Source organism: Ptychodera flava, chromosome 14 (assembly GCF_041260155.1).
Source record: "Ptychodera flava strain L36383 chromosome 14, AS_Pfla_20210202, whole genome shotgun sequence".
Taxonomy (NCBI): domain Eukaryota; kingdom Metazoa; phylum Hemichordata; class Enteropneusta; family Ptychoderidae; genus Ptychodera; species Ptychodera flava.
In genome coordinates, this window is record NC_091941.1 from 1,205,908 (window position 1) to 1,223,580 (window position 17,673).

General features: G+C 37.0%; 1 protein-coding gene and 1 long non-coding RNA gene across 2 annotated transcripts; one reads left to right on the plus strand and one right to left on the minus strand.

Moving 5' to 3' along the window:
• Positions 1 to 2,067: 2,067 nt before the first annotated feature.
• On the minus strand, positions 2,068 to 4,244 carry LOC139148904 (uncharacterized). The gene is made up of 3 exons (XR_011556034.1): positions 4,105 to 4,244; positions 3,768 to 3,822; positions 2,068 to 2,459 (listed from the first exon to the last, which is right to left on the minus strand). It is a non-coding gene; the product is annotated as an uncharacterized lncRNA (long non-coding RNA).
• A 2,190-nt stretch (positions 4,245 to 6,434) lies between these two features.
• LOC139148905 (uncharacterized) lies at positions 6,435 to 12,474 on the plus strand. The gene is made up of 4 exons (XM_070720353.1): positions 6,435 to 7,076; positions 7,193 to 7,306; positions 10,462 to 10,614; positions 11,035 to 12,474. Exons 1-4 carry the CDS (start codon positions 6,686 to 6,688, stop codon positions 12,402 to 12,404), a joined length of 2,028 nt encoding a protein of 675 aa, XP_070576454.1. The 5' UTR covers positions 6,435 to 6,685; the 3' UTR covers positions 12,405 to 12,474.
• The last annotated feature ends 5,199 nt before the right edge of the window (positions 12,475 to 17,673 follow it).

A 17,673-nucleotide genomic window follows, 5' to 3' on the forward strand; every position in this document is an offset into this window, starting at 1 on the left:
CCAACTTGCCCACTAGTTTTTCATTCTCCCCACTTTATATTGAAAACTCCCTACATGACCCTTTCCATTATAAAAACTCTCTGTTGCCCTAACTTAACCACATGATCTAACCTCTTCTTCGCAAGCAACAGCCAAATTCCACTCGAAGTTTTTTCTCAAAGTTGACCGCGGAGGAAAAGGAAAACAAATCCTCATCCACTGTCATGAAAAAATTGTCCGTCCTTTAAGAAACCACCTTTTTTCGCGAACAGTTTGCTTGATATTCCCTCTCCTTATTCCCTACTGTCACAAAGCGAAAAGACTACGGAGAAGTGCATGACTTTCGTGTAGGGCTAGTTGGTAAATTTTACTTATTTGGACGGGATTTAGTGAGATCTATACACAATGTGATTTTGGACATCAATCTTAATTTCTAACGACACCATTCGACGGAGAAGCTGTGTTGAATGTGTTCCTTACGTTCATGACATAATATTGTTTTCATATTCCATTCAACACTGGGATAGGTCGTCATTTGCTTCATTCGACATTGAAGAGCCTTGTTATAGATTCAATATGAGAAGGTTAGTTTTTAAGGGCCATATGCCGAAACTTACGGAATTCAGTTTTTTCGACCCGTCGCTGAGCTTATACCGTCGCCATTCGAGTGTCTTGAACATTGCGTACAATTTAGGGAGCTTTCAGTAATTACAGGGGGGTGGGCCAGGGGAATTTCGCGCACACCTATCCTCCTGTCTAAAATGTGACCCTCCCCCTTGTCCGATATTCTAAACCTTGACCCTCCTCCCCCCACCACTGTGGTACTCTCCCCAGGAATAACTGAAAGAGTATCAGCTAATTTACATAACAATAGGTTCAATTGTTATGTTAGGGACAAATTACAGAGGGGAAGGCTGGGGTTTTTTGAGGGACAGTCACAATTTATCACGCAAGAATTTTTGAAGAGATATGGTATTTCATACATTTGAGGGAGGGTCACCATATTTTGTGCAACTATAAGAAGGCAAGATGTGCCTGATTTAGTGCTTTATCCAAAAATATCAAATCATAATACATTGAGTCCATCAGGCAAATTATTGACAATTTTCCCCCACAAAACATGCTATATCTGTATATTATATATGTTTGATAATGTATTTAAATGTACTCTGCTTGAATTGGGAAGTAAAATGTGTATTTGTGTACAAGAAATATTTCTGAATTTCATCTAAAAAGTTGGTTCACTATCCATGGTGTCTATGATGAAACTATGAATAGTTTTTTCCAATTCAAAAATAAGTAAATCTGTGCATTTATGTATGCTGGATTATTTACATTATTGTTCTTGATCAGACTACAGTGGTTACAAGTCCATGGTTGTGCAAGAAATTTGATTTTGGAATTTCACCGAAATGTCGATTGACTATGCATGGGGATCTATGATGAAAATAGGAATAATTTTTTTCCAGTACAAAATTAGATAAATCTGTGCATTTATGTATGCTGGATCATTTACATTATTGTTCTTGATTAAACTAGAGTGGTTACAAGTCCATGGTTGTGCAAGAAATTTGATTTTGGAATTTCACCGAAATGTTGATTCACTATGCATGGGGTATATGATGAAACTATGAATAATTTTTTTTTCCAATTCAAAAATAGGTAAATCTGTGCATTTATGTATGCTGGATTATTTACATTATTGTTCTTGATTAAACTAGAGTGGTTACAAGTCCATGGTTGTGCAAGAAATTTGATTTTGGAATTTCACCGAAGTGTCGATTCACTATGCATGGGGTCTATGATGAAACTATGAATATTTTTTTCCAATACGAAACTAGGTAAATCTGTGCATGTATGTGCGCTTGATTATTTATATTAATGTTTTTGATTAAACTAGAGTGATTATAAGTCCATGGTTGTGCAAGAAATTTGATTTTGGACTTTCACTGAAAAGTTGATTTACTGTCCATAGTGGTCTATGAGAGAAATATGCACAATTTTTTCAAATATAAAACTGACAATATCTTTGCATTTATGTATATTTGATAATTGATATACACTTTTCCACCAGTTGCAGTTACTTACTGATTTTTGTCTATAATTTATTGTTGCATTCTCAAAAAGGAACAACTATAGCCATAAAAAGAGAAAAAATAGCATAGCTGTTTTGAGAATATCATACGTTATTGCATCTCCTAATTCTAAAGCGCTCCTATGCATCAAAAATAGAATTCATAAATGAATAATATATTATTCATCACGTGAAAGATGTCGGAAGCTCACTGCATCATCGACAGTAATTGAGACATTCAGTCGTCGGCTTCCTCAACATCGTCTGGTTCGGGACATACGCCGATCACCTCGTCAACCTCCCAGTCACAGTACCCTCGACAACAATCGCCATCTTTGGTACACTCCTTTCCTGCTGGTAAACAAGCTGCACCTGGAGCTGGCCCAGGGGCCGCACTGTACTGGTCCTGTGTGTTGTGCAATAGAAACTTGTATCACATACAATGGAAACTGGATCAATTGTGAATTATTAATCTTATCAATTTACACAACATTCAAACTCCATCCGACATACATACACACAAACACATATCATTACTCTGTACTTGAAGTAATTTGTATTATTATTTATTATTTATGCATGTGTATGTGTATGCGCGCGTTTAAATATATAAGAGACCAAACAGGGTACTACGTTCCCGAGGGTGACCATTTGCCCGACGTAAGAAGAACATATGGTCTCCTTCCCCGAGGGTACCCATAGTACCTTATTACATGCCTCGTATATCGAACGTCGCGCTGCATAGGATTCAATGGTAACTCATCGATGACGTCGCGGGCCGCATAGTCATCACTGGACTGAAAGTGAACCGGAACTATTTTCAACTGGAAAACTTTTGGATGTGAAAATCTTGAAATTTCATGTTTTGCACAGAAAATCCGGTTTTTGGAAAATTTCGCATAAAAATATCGATCAACCGCATAACAGTAGTTTAAATATATCAATGCGCCATTCGTTGATGAAAATCGTTCTATTTCTAACAGTTTTTCGTCTAAAATGAAAATAAAGCATTTGACTATAATTTGCCAATAAACGCAAATATTTTTGGTGCAAACTGAGTAAGAGAGGCATATAATAAAAACATTATAGCCCAAACAAGGGACTATATACCATCGGGGCAGGAGACCATTTGCCCTCCTTACGTCGGGCAAATGGTCACCTTCCCTCGGGCACATAGTCCCTTGTTTGGGCTATAATATATATTCTTTGAGCTATGATGTTTTTATAAATTCCACTCTTACATAATTTTCATTTCCATTTTTTTTGGTTTACATAAAGATGACAATCATATGCTTTATTTCAATGTTAGACGAAAACTTGTTGGAAAAATAGAAGAATTTTCACATTGAACGGCGCGTCACAGTTATGTGGTTTCTTTACATTATTTCGCATTTTGTGGAAACGATATTCCCTATGTAAAACGTACAATTTTATAAGTTTTAAATCCAGAAGTTGTCAATTTCAAAAAAAATAAAAATAAAAAAATCCTGTTCTCTTTCAGTCAAGTGATGGCTATGATCTCCGCGACAAGTTACCTTAATTGAATCCTATGAAACATGTACTAATGTGTACATGATAATGAGATATGGTATTGAAATGGGATATGGATTCTATGCAATTCAATTACTGAATGCCATGTGTGTCTCGTGATAATCGCATAAGCTTCATCAGTCACAAGTTTTTCACAGCATGCGAAAAGTTAATGTTTACTAACCAGCATGGTCACCAGAACCAGGAAGGTTACAACGATGCACAGAGCCAGTTTCATTCTGAAAAATTGATCATCATCGTTATCATCATCATCATCATCATCATCATCGCAATGATATCATCCCATGAAAATTATTATCAACATTCCAGAGAAGGTTTTATCACTAGCATTACAAACGAGATGATCATTAGTATCCTGACTATGAGCATCACATTATTCTTATCACTTCACAGACATCAACATTTTCCATCTAGGGTAAAAACTGCGGTGATAATGACAGTTAATGAGTGTGGTTCACAATAAAGAATAATTTGTAGGAGAAAACGACAGTCTTGCTCACCTTAATGTTACTTTCAGCACAGATTGTCGCCGAATACTTATGAACGAGAGGTATCGTGACACCTGTCTTAAAATTGTGTCTGGTCAACTTAAATTTATAGGTAGATGCACCAGGATATTCTGGATTACATACCAGTACACGGATGGCAGTTTACCAATTTTGAAACCAGAGTGGCCGTATGGTTTTCTTCTGGTGGGTTTGTTGACACATATTTTGTTGATATATAATCTTAGAATTCCAGACTTCCTAAAAAAGATGCTGGTAGAGTTTTGCACAGACAAAGCCCGCCAAGCGGTATTATTGCAATAATGTATGTTAGAAGCGACTGCCGTATATTGACAAGTTGTCTTTGGACTGCTATTTTCTCTCTGTTTCACGGTTTATGTGAAGGAGAAAGTAAATCGAAAACTTACGAAATGCTTTCCTAAATTCTGTTTGTCTGTTTCTTTAAATTTTGTTTGGTTATGGCCAGATGCTACCTGAACATTTAGGAGACACTTCATTGCATTTGACATGGACAGAAAAGTACGTGTAAGGGGTAAAGTAATAAAAAGGTGTAAGTTTTGTTCGACTACGGTGCTAGGCCGCTAGCTTGTCCTCGGAGCTGAGTTAGGTAATCGGGAACGTGATCTATGTACATTTACATTTCATTGAACAGATGTTCAGCTGCTTGTGGCGTCATCTTTTTATACTGCAATTTGATACAACCCCGGGAATTCACAACAGAGAAACTATCACGGAATCAAAAGTCGTCGCATACAGCAAGACATTCACTTCGCATAGTTTATCTAATTATAGCAAAACATATCATTAAGCAATCACTCTGTTGGACAACTGCATTGCTGGCTGGCCTGGTGGCCCCATTGCCGTCTGTGCATTAATCCTCACTGCTGGATTAATTTAATATTAGACATGCGCCAAATATTTGGATACATCAATAATAATTGACCACCGATGTGATGTGATCGCTAGCCAGTAACAACGGCGCATGTCCAAGTAAGATACAAAATACAACTCCCTTCACCCATTTACCACCATGGTTTGAATCTATTAAAGTCAACCGTTTTCTCTGGTAGAGTTGGACCTGTGCAAAGGAAAACAAAATGGGTCAAAGGTCGAGCACTTCTAACTGACCGATATTCAGCTTGACATTCCCTGTACAAATAGTCGCACTGGTATAAGATATTGATTACTTGAATTCAATTGTAAATAATAGTAAACCACACTAGACATACAGGTAATGTTTACAAAATCAATCCTTAGCAGTTGGGTGTGACAATTCCAAATGGCGGACAGGCAACGTAATTGAGGAGAATTGTCTAATGGCCTAGATTTGACATATATCAATCAAATGCGTTGGTAAAGTAAAGATTGAAACTTTTGAAGGACTGGTATTTCCGACAGGCTAAAGTAATATATTTGTGGGTAGAAATATAATTTCCTTGATTTTGGACTTGTCATCGACTTGTCATGTCAGACCTGCCTTTCTCAAAACTATTTACCGAGGTTCTATCTTCGGCATCTAACACTCTTGGCCTTCGATCGACTATCCAAACAACACCTGTGCGCGGAGTACCATCGAGAACCGAAGGCTCAAGGGATACTGGAAGTGCCGATGACACGATGCCCAGTGATTCCTTGATTTGTAATGTAAACAATAGTCCCCGATATTATATCATCTGAGAGCAATCGTTGTTTACCCAGGAAATGCATTGAATACCCGCATTTGAATGTAAGTTTTTTGTGTGTACTGGACAACCATCCCTCTCTCCAATATAAGATATGCGAGTATTAATAGTTGTTAATATGCTGTCTTGCAAGTCACTGTTCACGTAATAGAATCTGTTCTACACCAAATACAACATAGTATCTATTGGGCACGAATTATGTTGAGATTAAATATTCATAAAATGAAGTGAGATCAGGACCGGACAATGAAACTATGGTGTTTTATTTTTAATATTGGTACCACTGTGAATTCATTAGTTTACCTTTGTGCTTGTCTTATGGTACATGCTTTCTTATTTTTTTTAATATTGATTGCCACTGAGTCAATACCGATGGACACCGCTCCCTCTATCACACTATCGTACGTCTGAAAAACACGACAGGGCCCTGGCTAGACACGCAGCTGGACAACCAGGGCAGGAACTCTCAGTCTCGAGTGCTGTCACCTAGGTTACAAGGTGTGAGAGGTTATCGCAGAAATTGTTTGTGGAAATCGTTATCAACGGACACGAATTTCCTGAGAGTTGGACATTTTTACCCAAAATAAGCATTCTGTATATCAAAACACTCAGAACAGAAACAGCATATCCCATTATCTTTACATTATTTTTCAAAACTTTTGATTCATATTTTTTGTCATCCTAGGCAATGTGGATATCTCTGAGAGTGTTGGAGACAACCGGAAATAAATCATTTAGTGGAGCATGTTTTGATGACGTAGCAAACTACCTGTCGTCCACTGATCTTTGTGACACGTTGCATATTGGCCACGTCAGAGTGTTCATTCAAAAATTTTGTTTTTCCTTCAAACAACACTACTGAAACTGCCTTTGCATTCTTCGCCAGTGATACGATGTCGATGGTCATGATCTTTTTCGCTTACGTTTTTCTATGCGGAGTGCTATCATTCGGAGAGGCGGCAGTTGACGAAAGAGAGTCCCCATGCACTTTCGGAACAAAAATCACGTTAACCGGTCAGAAATCCGGCGTTTGTCCAGGCATCAAACAAGCGATGCTAACCCTGGATGACAGTGAGCAAGATGATGGCAGCGAGAAACAGTCATTCTTTGCTATACAATCATCGAAGGATTTTGCGGAGCTGGTCAAGCAACTGAAAACTATGCAGAACGTCTTAGAATCTATCAAGAACCAATTCGCTGAGATGAAAACTAAATTTGAAAGAAGTGAAAGAAGTGACGAGAATGAAAACTTTCAAGCAGATCAGAGTGGCGTATTAACAATGCGTGAGTATGCTAATTTTCCCACCATTATAACTGTATTAATAATGGATCATATTTTCCACACTAAAACTATGATAAAGATTTGATTTCCGATTATGATGATGTGATTGTAATTACAGAAAACGAAGAACAAGAAATTGTCATATCGCCAACTATTGAATTGAACACGCACATTGAAAAACAACCATCCGAGTCTGTGGCAAGAGCGGAGAAAGTTATGAAAAACACAGTTGGTAAGCATGAATTTGTCTGTTTTCTGTACATGTTTGACACATGGAAAGTTTTTATGATGTGTATGGTAGCCGGCACATGTTACACAGTCGCGTTTTAAGTCTACAGACAAACGCCCTCAAGCTTGTGAAAACTACGAATAAGAGGAACTCCCCTTGACGTGTGTATCACCCCAATATGTTAATAATTAACCCAATATGTAATACTAACCAAATATGTAATAACACTTAACCCAATATGTAATACTAACCCAATATGTAATAACACTTAACCCTATATGTAATAAAAAATGAATTTGGGATATAATACTGACCACAATAAGACTAAAATATGCATAGCAACCATGATCACGCCCCTTCACAACCTGCAGCATTTCTAAAATTTGATAATTTTTCAAAATTTTTTTTGTGTTTTTTTTACCCAATATGTAATACTAACCATGTAAGAACATTTCACCTAATAAGTAGTAATATTCGATCCAATTTGTAATACAAAACGAATAGGTAATAAAATTCTAACCAATATATAATCCACCCAGTACGTAATAGCATTTAGCCAAATACGTACATTCGCATACAAAATCACTTCAACGTCCAATCCTCGGGACATTTCTTCACAATCTTCAAATTAAATTCTCAACCTTCAAGTGCTTGTGACATATCAATGGAGTATGTTTTCAAAGTACATAACATTAATTAATGAGGTACTATGGAATCGATAGAGACCGTGAAGTTGATATACTGAAGATACACTGTGGTAAGCTTAAGTCTGGCTGTTTCGCGCCTGAGACGACTAAGATAATTTTGGCATGCGAAAGCCAACAAATGTGTCTGCAAACAATGAGTACAATACGACAAAATGAAACGTTCTGCAGAACATAGAATAACCAATGAACATAGAGTACTAGTGGCAATAATATAAATGCCAGCTTTTATATTTCCATTTTATTTGTTGAGTTTAATTTTATATAACATTTGAAGAAGCTGTAACATTTGCAACAGTTAGGTCAACTTCAAAATTTATTGTGAACCAAGTAAACTCGGTTTCATTCCATCGATAAAAAATGTAGTAGCCAGTCATCCGCCAGAGTCTGTGGTGTTTTACGTAAACACTTTGTCATCTGTATCATGCATGGTGATCACTTCAAGTCTAATGCAATGTAGTTTTTCTTCATGAAATGTAATTAGGAAATCGTAATGTAATAAATGTAATAAAATTTCCATGCATTCTCTATGGGGACTTTATTACATATTGGGTTAACCCAATATGTAATAAAACGTCAATGCATTCTCTATGGGGACTTTATTACATATTGGGTTAACCCAATATGTAATAAAACGTCAATGCATTCTCTATGGGGACTTTATTACATATTGGGTTAACCCAATATGTAATAAAACGTCAATGCATTCTCTATGGGGACTTTATTACATATTGGGTTAACCCAATATGTAATAAAATTCCAATGCATTCTCCTTAGTGGACTTTATTACATATTGGGTTAACCCAATATGTAATAAAATTTCCATGCATTCTCAATGGGGACTTTATTAGTGGACTTTATTACATATTGGGTTAACCCAATATGTAATAAAATTTCCATGCATTCTCTATGGGGACTTTATTACATATTGGGTTAACCCAATATGTAATAAAACTTCCATGCATTCTCTATGGGGACTTTATTACATATTGTGTTAACCCAATATGTAATAAACCTTCCATGCATTCTCTATGGGGACTTTATTACATATTGGGTTAACCCAATATGTAATAAACCTTCCATGCATTCTCTATGGGGACTTTATTACATATTGGGTTAACCCAATATGTAATAAAACTTCCATGCATTCTCAATGGGGACTTTATTACATATTGGGTTAACCCAATATGTAATAAAACTTCCATGCATTCTCTATGGGGATTTTATTACATATTGGGTTAACCCAATATGTCATAAAATTTCAACACATTCTCCTTAGTGGACTTTATTACATATTGGGTTAACCAATATGTAATAAATCTTCCATGCATTCTCCTTGGGGAACTTAATTACATGGAAGGTTTATTACATATTTAGTTTATCCAAAATAGATCGTTAATTACATATTGAGTTAACCCAAAAAATATTGTGTGGGGGCACATATTTTGAGAGAATACCAAAAATAGATAAATGAATATTTCTTTCTACCCCATAAAGTAAGCCTTATAAACGAAAGGCCAGTATTATCATTCAATCGAAGTTGGTCACTTCAGCCTTTCAGAGCTATCATGTATAGTTTCTTCTCTTTATTAATCTGTTGAAACATTTATGTCTGGATAATATTCCCGTTTATTTGCCCATAATGTTGTGATATTACACATCATATTAATATATCGGTAGTCGCTTTCATATTTACCATAAATTGTGTTTGGTTTTATGAATGTTGACAGCCATAAGCGTTCTGCATGTAAACAAACAAGCGAAAAATTTGAACCATTGCTGTCATTTTCTGATTGTTGTAAGGTCAGGAACTAGCAATAACGGTGAAACTTTTCCTTCCGTATTGCTAAATGATTATAAGAAATGTGTGTGTTTTCAGGTATTGTCCGCTGTATGAAATTAAGGAACAATTAAAACTAAAATTTAAATGCTCGACGACGGCTTGATTAGGGTACCTGGGCGTTCTTAGCTTTTTTGCAAGTTTATTGATCTCAATAATTGTCTCCACTTTTATCTAAAGTTTTGAAGTGTTTTGGCTACACAGGGACGTGTTGATGGTTGTTAGGCATTTTTGTATTATTTTGCTTAGTATCATATCCCAAGTTTAGTTTTATTACATATTGGGTTAAGTGTTATTACATATTGGGTTAGTATTACATATTGGGTTAAGTGTTATTACATATTGGGTTAGTATTACATATTGGGTTAAGTGTTATTACATATTGGGTTAGTATTACATATTGGGTTAAGTGTTATTACATATTGGGTTAGTATTACATATTGGGTTAATTATTACATATTGGGGTGATACAGACGTGGCCTGTGCATGCGTGATTAACGATATTAAACATCATGCGAACCGTCGTCGCAAGGTGTTTTATGTGGCATTCCGCTTACAACCGATAATTAATAGTAAAGTGAGTTCTAAAAAGTTTTCAATTTTATCTCATTCAGTCGACAGAAGTGAGCAAACAGAAGGATCGAAGACAAATGTCGAATTTGCATCTAAGCAGAGAATAAAGAGAAACGTCGGGAAAGAGAGATGCAATTGCCGATCTCAGCCATGTCACATTGTGGAAAACTCTAGAGATTTAGTCGATGACGTCCGTATGTATATATATGTTTCCTTTCTTAATGGTTTGGTTGCTTCACCAATTGTACGGAAATGTGACTAGATGATAGATGTGAAACAATAAAGATAAAAGACAATAGGCTGAATGACATGATATAATTTAATTTAAATACATGGAGTTTGAATAATTTTGTTAAATCGCAACCACTTGATGGACATCTCAGAGTCGAGACTTTACTTTCAAAATTCGTCGTATGGAAGTTATTTAATTTATTGAAAAGGTACATACAATATGTATCTATACGCAGTTGTTGCAGGAGAAGTTTTGGGTAGGTTGCTAGGAGCATTAGATTAAATAAGTTCATAGTGTTTCATTTGGAACCTATGCTCCGAATCATGGCGTCCTAATTAATATTTACCATTTAAATGTTGTGTTCCATCATTCCCTTTCACAGAATCTAAACTTTCGAAACACGCAGTCGCAGTTTTTAATTTGGATGAAGATGTCAGTGACTCTTCCGGGAATGGTTACCATGGTAACAAAATCGGAGCTGTTATCTTTGAAAAAGATGTTGGAGTACGACGAGGAGCATTGCGTTTATTGGGTAATAGTAAAATCAATGTTGACAAATTCCGGTTACATCCTTGGGGTAACGGCTTTGGCGTCAGTCTATGGGTCAAGAGAACTGGTAATTGGGACAGTGAGCAGGTGATCCTTTCCAATGGTGCTGCGGAATACGGAACTTGGGATGTGCGCATGGGAAGTCAGATGGCCGGTCAAATGATGGGTGCAAATATCTTCACCTGTTGGGATCCATACAGAAGGCAATGGACCTACCAAGATGTTTTAGCTGAACACAATACTTGGCATCACGTTGTCGTGTCCTTCGACAGTACCAACTTCGACTTCTATCTCGACGGCACCAAACGACAGAAGACGGTGCGTGGGGGATGTTCAAGCGACACACCTATACGAGACACTCCACTAACCATTGGCGGTGGAGGGGTGGGCTCTTCCGGTCAGTATTTCATGGGAACGATCGATGAATTGATTATCTTCAACACCAGTCTCAATTATAACGATGTGAAGTATTTGTACAGAGAGAACAGCCCGAATGAGTGCACAGATATCTACCTGGTGGCCTACTTCCCATTCGATGAAGACTTTAACGACCATTCGTGCCATGGTCGGCACGGCGACAAGGGGGAGGGTCAGTTCATCGACCCATCGGACTCCATCACGGGTTCTGCGGCAAACTTTGGTGGAAGAAGCAGAATGGAAGTTAGTCTTCTGCACGGGTATCCATGGGGCTCTCAGTTTTCCGTCAGTTTTTGGTACAAGCGCACAGATAACTTCAGAAAGGAACAAACGCTGGTATGGCACAGCACTTGGGAAATCCGCACGGGCACGAATTCCAAAATTGCAGCAGTCCTCAAGAGTAAAGAGAGAGACAGCGAGGCCGGCAGACTAGTCTTTGGTCAGAGTTCGACTTATCCTTACAAGAACGTCGAAGCAGCTGACGATGAATGGCACCACGTGGTGCTAAGCTACGACGGATCTCTGCTTCTCTTCTATCTCGACGGAACCAAACAAGACGGCGAGGAGGAGGGCTGTTTAGGAGACGTTGTAATTGGAGATGCACCATTGATGATCGGAGGTAGAGTCATAGTACAGCAAAAATCAGATGTGCCGATGGGTTTAACAAAACGTGGCTCCCGTGGTCATGATTACTTTACTGGTCTCATTGACGAATTGAAGCTATACAGGCGCGTTTTGTTTGAAGAAGATGTCCAAATTTTATATACCCGTCTGTACGATGACTAAATCCTTTACAACAGCGAGTAGTGACACGTCCCTCTACGGGACAATGGTAGTGAGTTATTCTAAAGTACGTGAGTAATATATATGTAAGGTCTCCATAAGTTTTATTGTAAAAAATCACCAATATAAATGATTGAATTCTTTTTAGAAGAGTAAAGTGTGCGCAGAACATAGATTACGTAGAGGTTTGGGTAGGGTCCGAAAAGGCTATTCTGGTAGCAATAAAAGTACAGGTAAAGCTATGGTTTGTTGATTTGGTTCCAGTTTGTGATATAACATCAAGGATGTTTGCAAATAATCTCGTGCATTCTTTTTTATTCTATGTGGAAACATTTTAGTTTGATAGGCGACAATTTTCATTTCATCTGAACATATTTTCGTTTGATTGGTGAAAATTTAACTTCCTGGCATCCGTTCACTGTGAACAGAAACACCACTACTACAACCTTCATCGACTTCACTCCAGCCATCGTAGTTTCAAAATTTAATGAACGTAAACGTTTCGTAAAATTACAACTCGAAATAAGTCTTGCTATTTTAAATGTTATATTTGCTGGTTGAAACATGTCCATCTTCCATCTAAATTTATAAATTTACGTTTCAAGGGCCATACTTAGTCTTTAAATTATAACACCTTTTTATATGCACAAAACGATTGATTCAAATTAAGTTTATATAATTGTACGTATAAACGTATATGTGATATATATATATATATATATATATATATATATATATATATATATATATATATATATATATATATATATTCACTTTAGCGTCCTGTGGCAGCACTATAGGATGCCAGGTGTTATTTGAAGTCAACATTATCGTACTGGCCGTAAGCTTATAGCTGTCATAAATTGTGTCCTTATATAATGGCTGGGGAGATATCTTCAGTGGGATATTTCCCAATTTTTCATGTTGAATTTGATCTTTTACCTATTATTTTTCATTGACGTAAACATCAATGTGAACTTTGACCTTTCATTTTTCATTGACGTAAACAGCAATGTGAAGTTTGACCCTTTATTGACATAAACATCGATGTAAACTTTGACCTTTTATTCCTTATTGACGTGTACAGCTGTTGTTCGGGTGTACGATATATTGCACTCCTCTGGTCTCAGTTTCAACATTAACAATCGTTTTTGATGACGTCATATGATTGTTTTGTACGCATTTATTGTTATATGATGAAGGAGTAAGGTGGATGACTACACAGAAATCAAATGTTGTCATTTTCTTTATGATTGCATATGTTGTAGGGTTCAGTGAGTAGACAAGAAATACGATGAGAAAAAGTAACGTGCCAGTCTTACTTTTTGAGGTACATCGTGTAGAAATATGTCGTACGCTTGTTTTTAGTCCCCACGGACACCGTCCGGGGGGACTTGTTGGTTTGGTCATGTCCGTGCGTGCGTGCGTCCGTGCGTGCGTGCGTGCGTGTGTGTGTGCGTGCGTCCGTCCGTTCACGCAGATATCTCAGAGATGCCTGGAGCGATTTCATTCAAACTCGGTACAAGGATTACTTCATATGTCATACAGATGCACGTCAATTTGTTTTTTGATACGATCCAATATGGCCGCCATTTTATTACGATTTTTTCATGTACAGAGCCATAACTCAGACATGTTTCAACCGATTTTATTCAAAGTTGGTACAAGGACATTGACCAATGTCATAGATATGCACATTAATTTGTTTTGTGATACGATCCAATATGGCCGCCAGGCGGCCATTTTGTTACGATTTTTTCATGTACAGAGCCATAATTCAGGCATATCTCAACCGATTTTATTCAAAGTTGGTACAAGGACATTGACCAATGTCATAGATATGCATGTCAATTTTTCATGTGATACGATCTAATATGGCTGCCGTGCGGCCATTTTGTAACGATTTTTTCATGTACAGAGCCATAACTCAGGCACATCACAACGGATTTTATTCAAACTTTGTACAAGGACATTGACCTATGTCATACATATGCACATTGATTTGTTTTGTGATACGATCCAATTTGGCCGACATGTGGCCATTTTATTACGATTTTTTCATGTTCTGAACTACAACTCAGACATGTATCAAGCGAATTTATTCAAAAGTATTTTTATCACAGACCTAATGAAGAGGACTGTATCCTCTCTGAGGACCTGTAAGCAAAGTACCCATTAACAAGTGGGGACTGTGTCATCAACGATTACTTGTTTTTTGTAGTTCACACTACTTTAAATGACAAAGATCAGCCCTAAAATATGAAGGGAGCTGATTGAGACTGGAGTACAACTTTCTAAATGTTCCTTTACACATGACTTTCAGATTGTATGAAGAAAAATTTGTGTTGCTGACAAGACAATGAATGTACAAAATGATATGTTTACGTTTATCAAAGGCACTAAAAACAGCCCAATTAGCGTTTTTCACAGGTTCTTTTGTAAAGACAGGAACAGTTTTGCCATCTTGTCTCTGAATCTAGAACAGTGACACAAATTTCGGATATATTCTCCAAAATATCTTCTAATTTGAAATCTTTTATGAAGGTTTTTAGAAAATGACAATATTATAAAGATGGTTTTTGAAATTCTACATGCAAACCAATGGAATGCTGAAACTGTGCAATGCAAGAGCAGTCCCCTACGTTAAGGAATATCAAGATATCACTCGTCATTGCTTGAAAATAATCACTGGATTACAATGAGTTGATAAAATCGTTGAAAAATGATGTTTTTTGCTCTTCTGCCCGAAGTGTGCCGAAAGTATATATTGTCCCACAGCCCGTGTGTGGAGGGACGGTGATTGTACACAATGTGTAATGTATGGAAAGTTAATCTGCCAAACATCACACACTATGTACATTATGCAATTAAATTGTTGACAAATGAATTCCAGTCCGGACTAGAAACTGTAGAATTCAGTTTCAGCAATAACACTAGATAATACACATATATGTTGACAAGTTATACATCGATTATTTCAACATGATTTAGATCAAAGAACAAAAAGAACAAAATGATGTGATATCAAAGATTACAGTCGATGGAGACGATGGGAGGTGAAAACAAGTCAACTCCTACATTTTCTTTGCTTTATCAAATTTAGTCTGATGATAAAGAATAACAATCATAAGTTGTCATTCAAAGTTTGCGAGTTTAGAAGTGAATTATCCTCACATTTGCCCATAAAAGTTTTTAAAAACCTTTCACATGTCCGCATTCTGTTTTTATATAGTATCATTCCAACTCCAAATGTCGTTTTAAAAGAAAGCTAACGATTTCGCTCGACTTGCTCGTTTCTGATTTAAGCGATTAATAACATTTCAGCAATGAGTCTTACGATCAGTATGCCTGGACATTACAACATATATGAATAAAAATTTTGATATATGTTTAGAACATGCCGTGTCTTTTGTGATAATAAACTAATTTACAACATCAATCACCCAAAAACGCGATTGGAACTAATTTGGGATAATTGGATAGTGAACTAATGTCGGTTTAATATGCAAATGTAAGCTGAGCCTCGTCTACTTTTCTCTTTAAACGATGCACTCGTTTTTATGAGTAATTTGTAACATGGCAACATTCACCTATACGGCACCAAACACTTTTGATAAATTTGAAAAATATGAAGGTCCAATTACCCCGAATTAGTTCTAATCGTGTTCAAAATAAACCATTCATATGATTAAAAGGGCGCCAATTATTCAGAATTCGAAAAACTCGACGACCGGTAAATCATGACGCCTGCATGCAGATATTTTACAACAAAGAATCCAAGAATTTACAAGAAACTTGCTTGAAATACACTAGTACTGCCGATGCTAATGCTTCTTCGTTGGCAGTCAAGAAAACTTTTCAACCGATCAAACTCGCCCTCATGAGTTTGAAATATCGAAGTGTGGACTTGTAAATCTCTGACCAAAATAACTTCATATTGAGCATGTGTTTTGGAAGATCCGAATATATCTTAGCGCAGCACTATGCCATGTAACGATTTTAAAGATCAAACTGTTCAGTCATCGTATTGATTACAATGACAACGGATTGCGGAGGTAGATACCCTGGTGTTCGTAGGTCGTTCAGCAAACGTAGGCAATCTGTCGGCAATGAAGTGACATCAAATGAAATCGCGTTTGCGATATCAGATCACCGACCTGAGCGACTCTCTAGTTTTTACGGCCAGGGGTCGGTCAGGCAAAACCGGGGGGGGGCGTTCCAGCAAAGTCAAGGGAGTCTCCTTAAAATTTGAATCCAAAATTGGGGGGGGGGGGGTTATTTCATCTTTTTACAAGCACTTACGGGGTCACCGCATTTTCATAAGTGTACCACTTGAACGTAATGAGTTTTCTCTGTCAAATTCGTGGCAAGTCCTCTCCTCAATGTTATTGACGTGGCCACTCCAATCGTCACAAAACTAATTGTGTTCAATTCATTAGTCAACCTGAATCTTCAAATGAACAATACTTGTAATTTAAACGGGCCGGGTTCGAGGCTGTGAGTGGGACGGTCCTGGGAGGAGGCTACCTCATACTTAACAATAATTGGCTCGACCTTCGAGTGTTACCCTCCCTCCCTATCCGGCAAGCTTCTGGTCTTCCTTTTTTCAGTCAATCTGAATCTTGAAAATGTAGAGACAGACATAATTGCTTTAATATATTCAGTTCTTATTATTACTTGTCAAACTGATAACCAATCTGACTCTCACCGTGTCCTAAAGCCAAACCTGTCCTATCAACATTGCATTTTATTCAGAATCTTTTGTTTGGATGGTCAAAACGACCATTAACGTTGATTGGCAGAATAACCGTCATTAAAACTTTGGCAATTCCAAAGCTTATTCATTGCCTTTCAGTCCTTCCAAACCTCACCCGGTCACAAATAAAGAAACTAGATTCCTTATTTTACAATTTTATTTGGAATGGTGGGCGGGATAAAATAAACAGAAACAGAATGTGCTTATGTTTGAATGACGGAGGTCTTAATATGGTACACCTGCCAACGTTTCAAAAATCTTTAAAACACTCCTGGATTCAGAAATTATTTAACTCAAAGAACAGAAGTTTATGGAAATGTTTATTTTGCAGTGTTTTAGAACTTCCACACGATGTTATGCGTCTTTTGGTGAAAAATCAATTATAAATTAAAAAATAATATATTCTGGGTTGAAATATTTGAAGCTTGGTTAGATATTGCTTGTCATCCAAGTTGTGCAGTAGACTATGTACATCAACTAGTATGGTTAAATCCCAATATTTTAGTTAATGGAAAA

What these genes read in the sequence shown, in the direction of transcription:
- LOC139148905 (XM_070720353.1), top strand. Translation starts at nt 6,686, where the DNA reads ATGTCGATGGTCATGATCTTTTTCGCTTACGTTTTTCTATGCGGAGTG. An exon ending in AGTTATGAAAAACACAGTTG is followed by an intron (nt 7,307 to 10,461) that starts GTAAGCATGAAT and finishes TATCTCATTCAG; the next exon opens with TCGACAGAAGTGAGCAAACA. An exon ending in AGATTTAGTCGATGACGTCC is followed by an intron (nt 10,615 to 11,034) that starts GTATGTATATAT and finishes TCCCTTTCACAG; the next exon opens with AATCTAAACTTTCGAAACAC.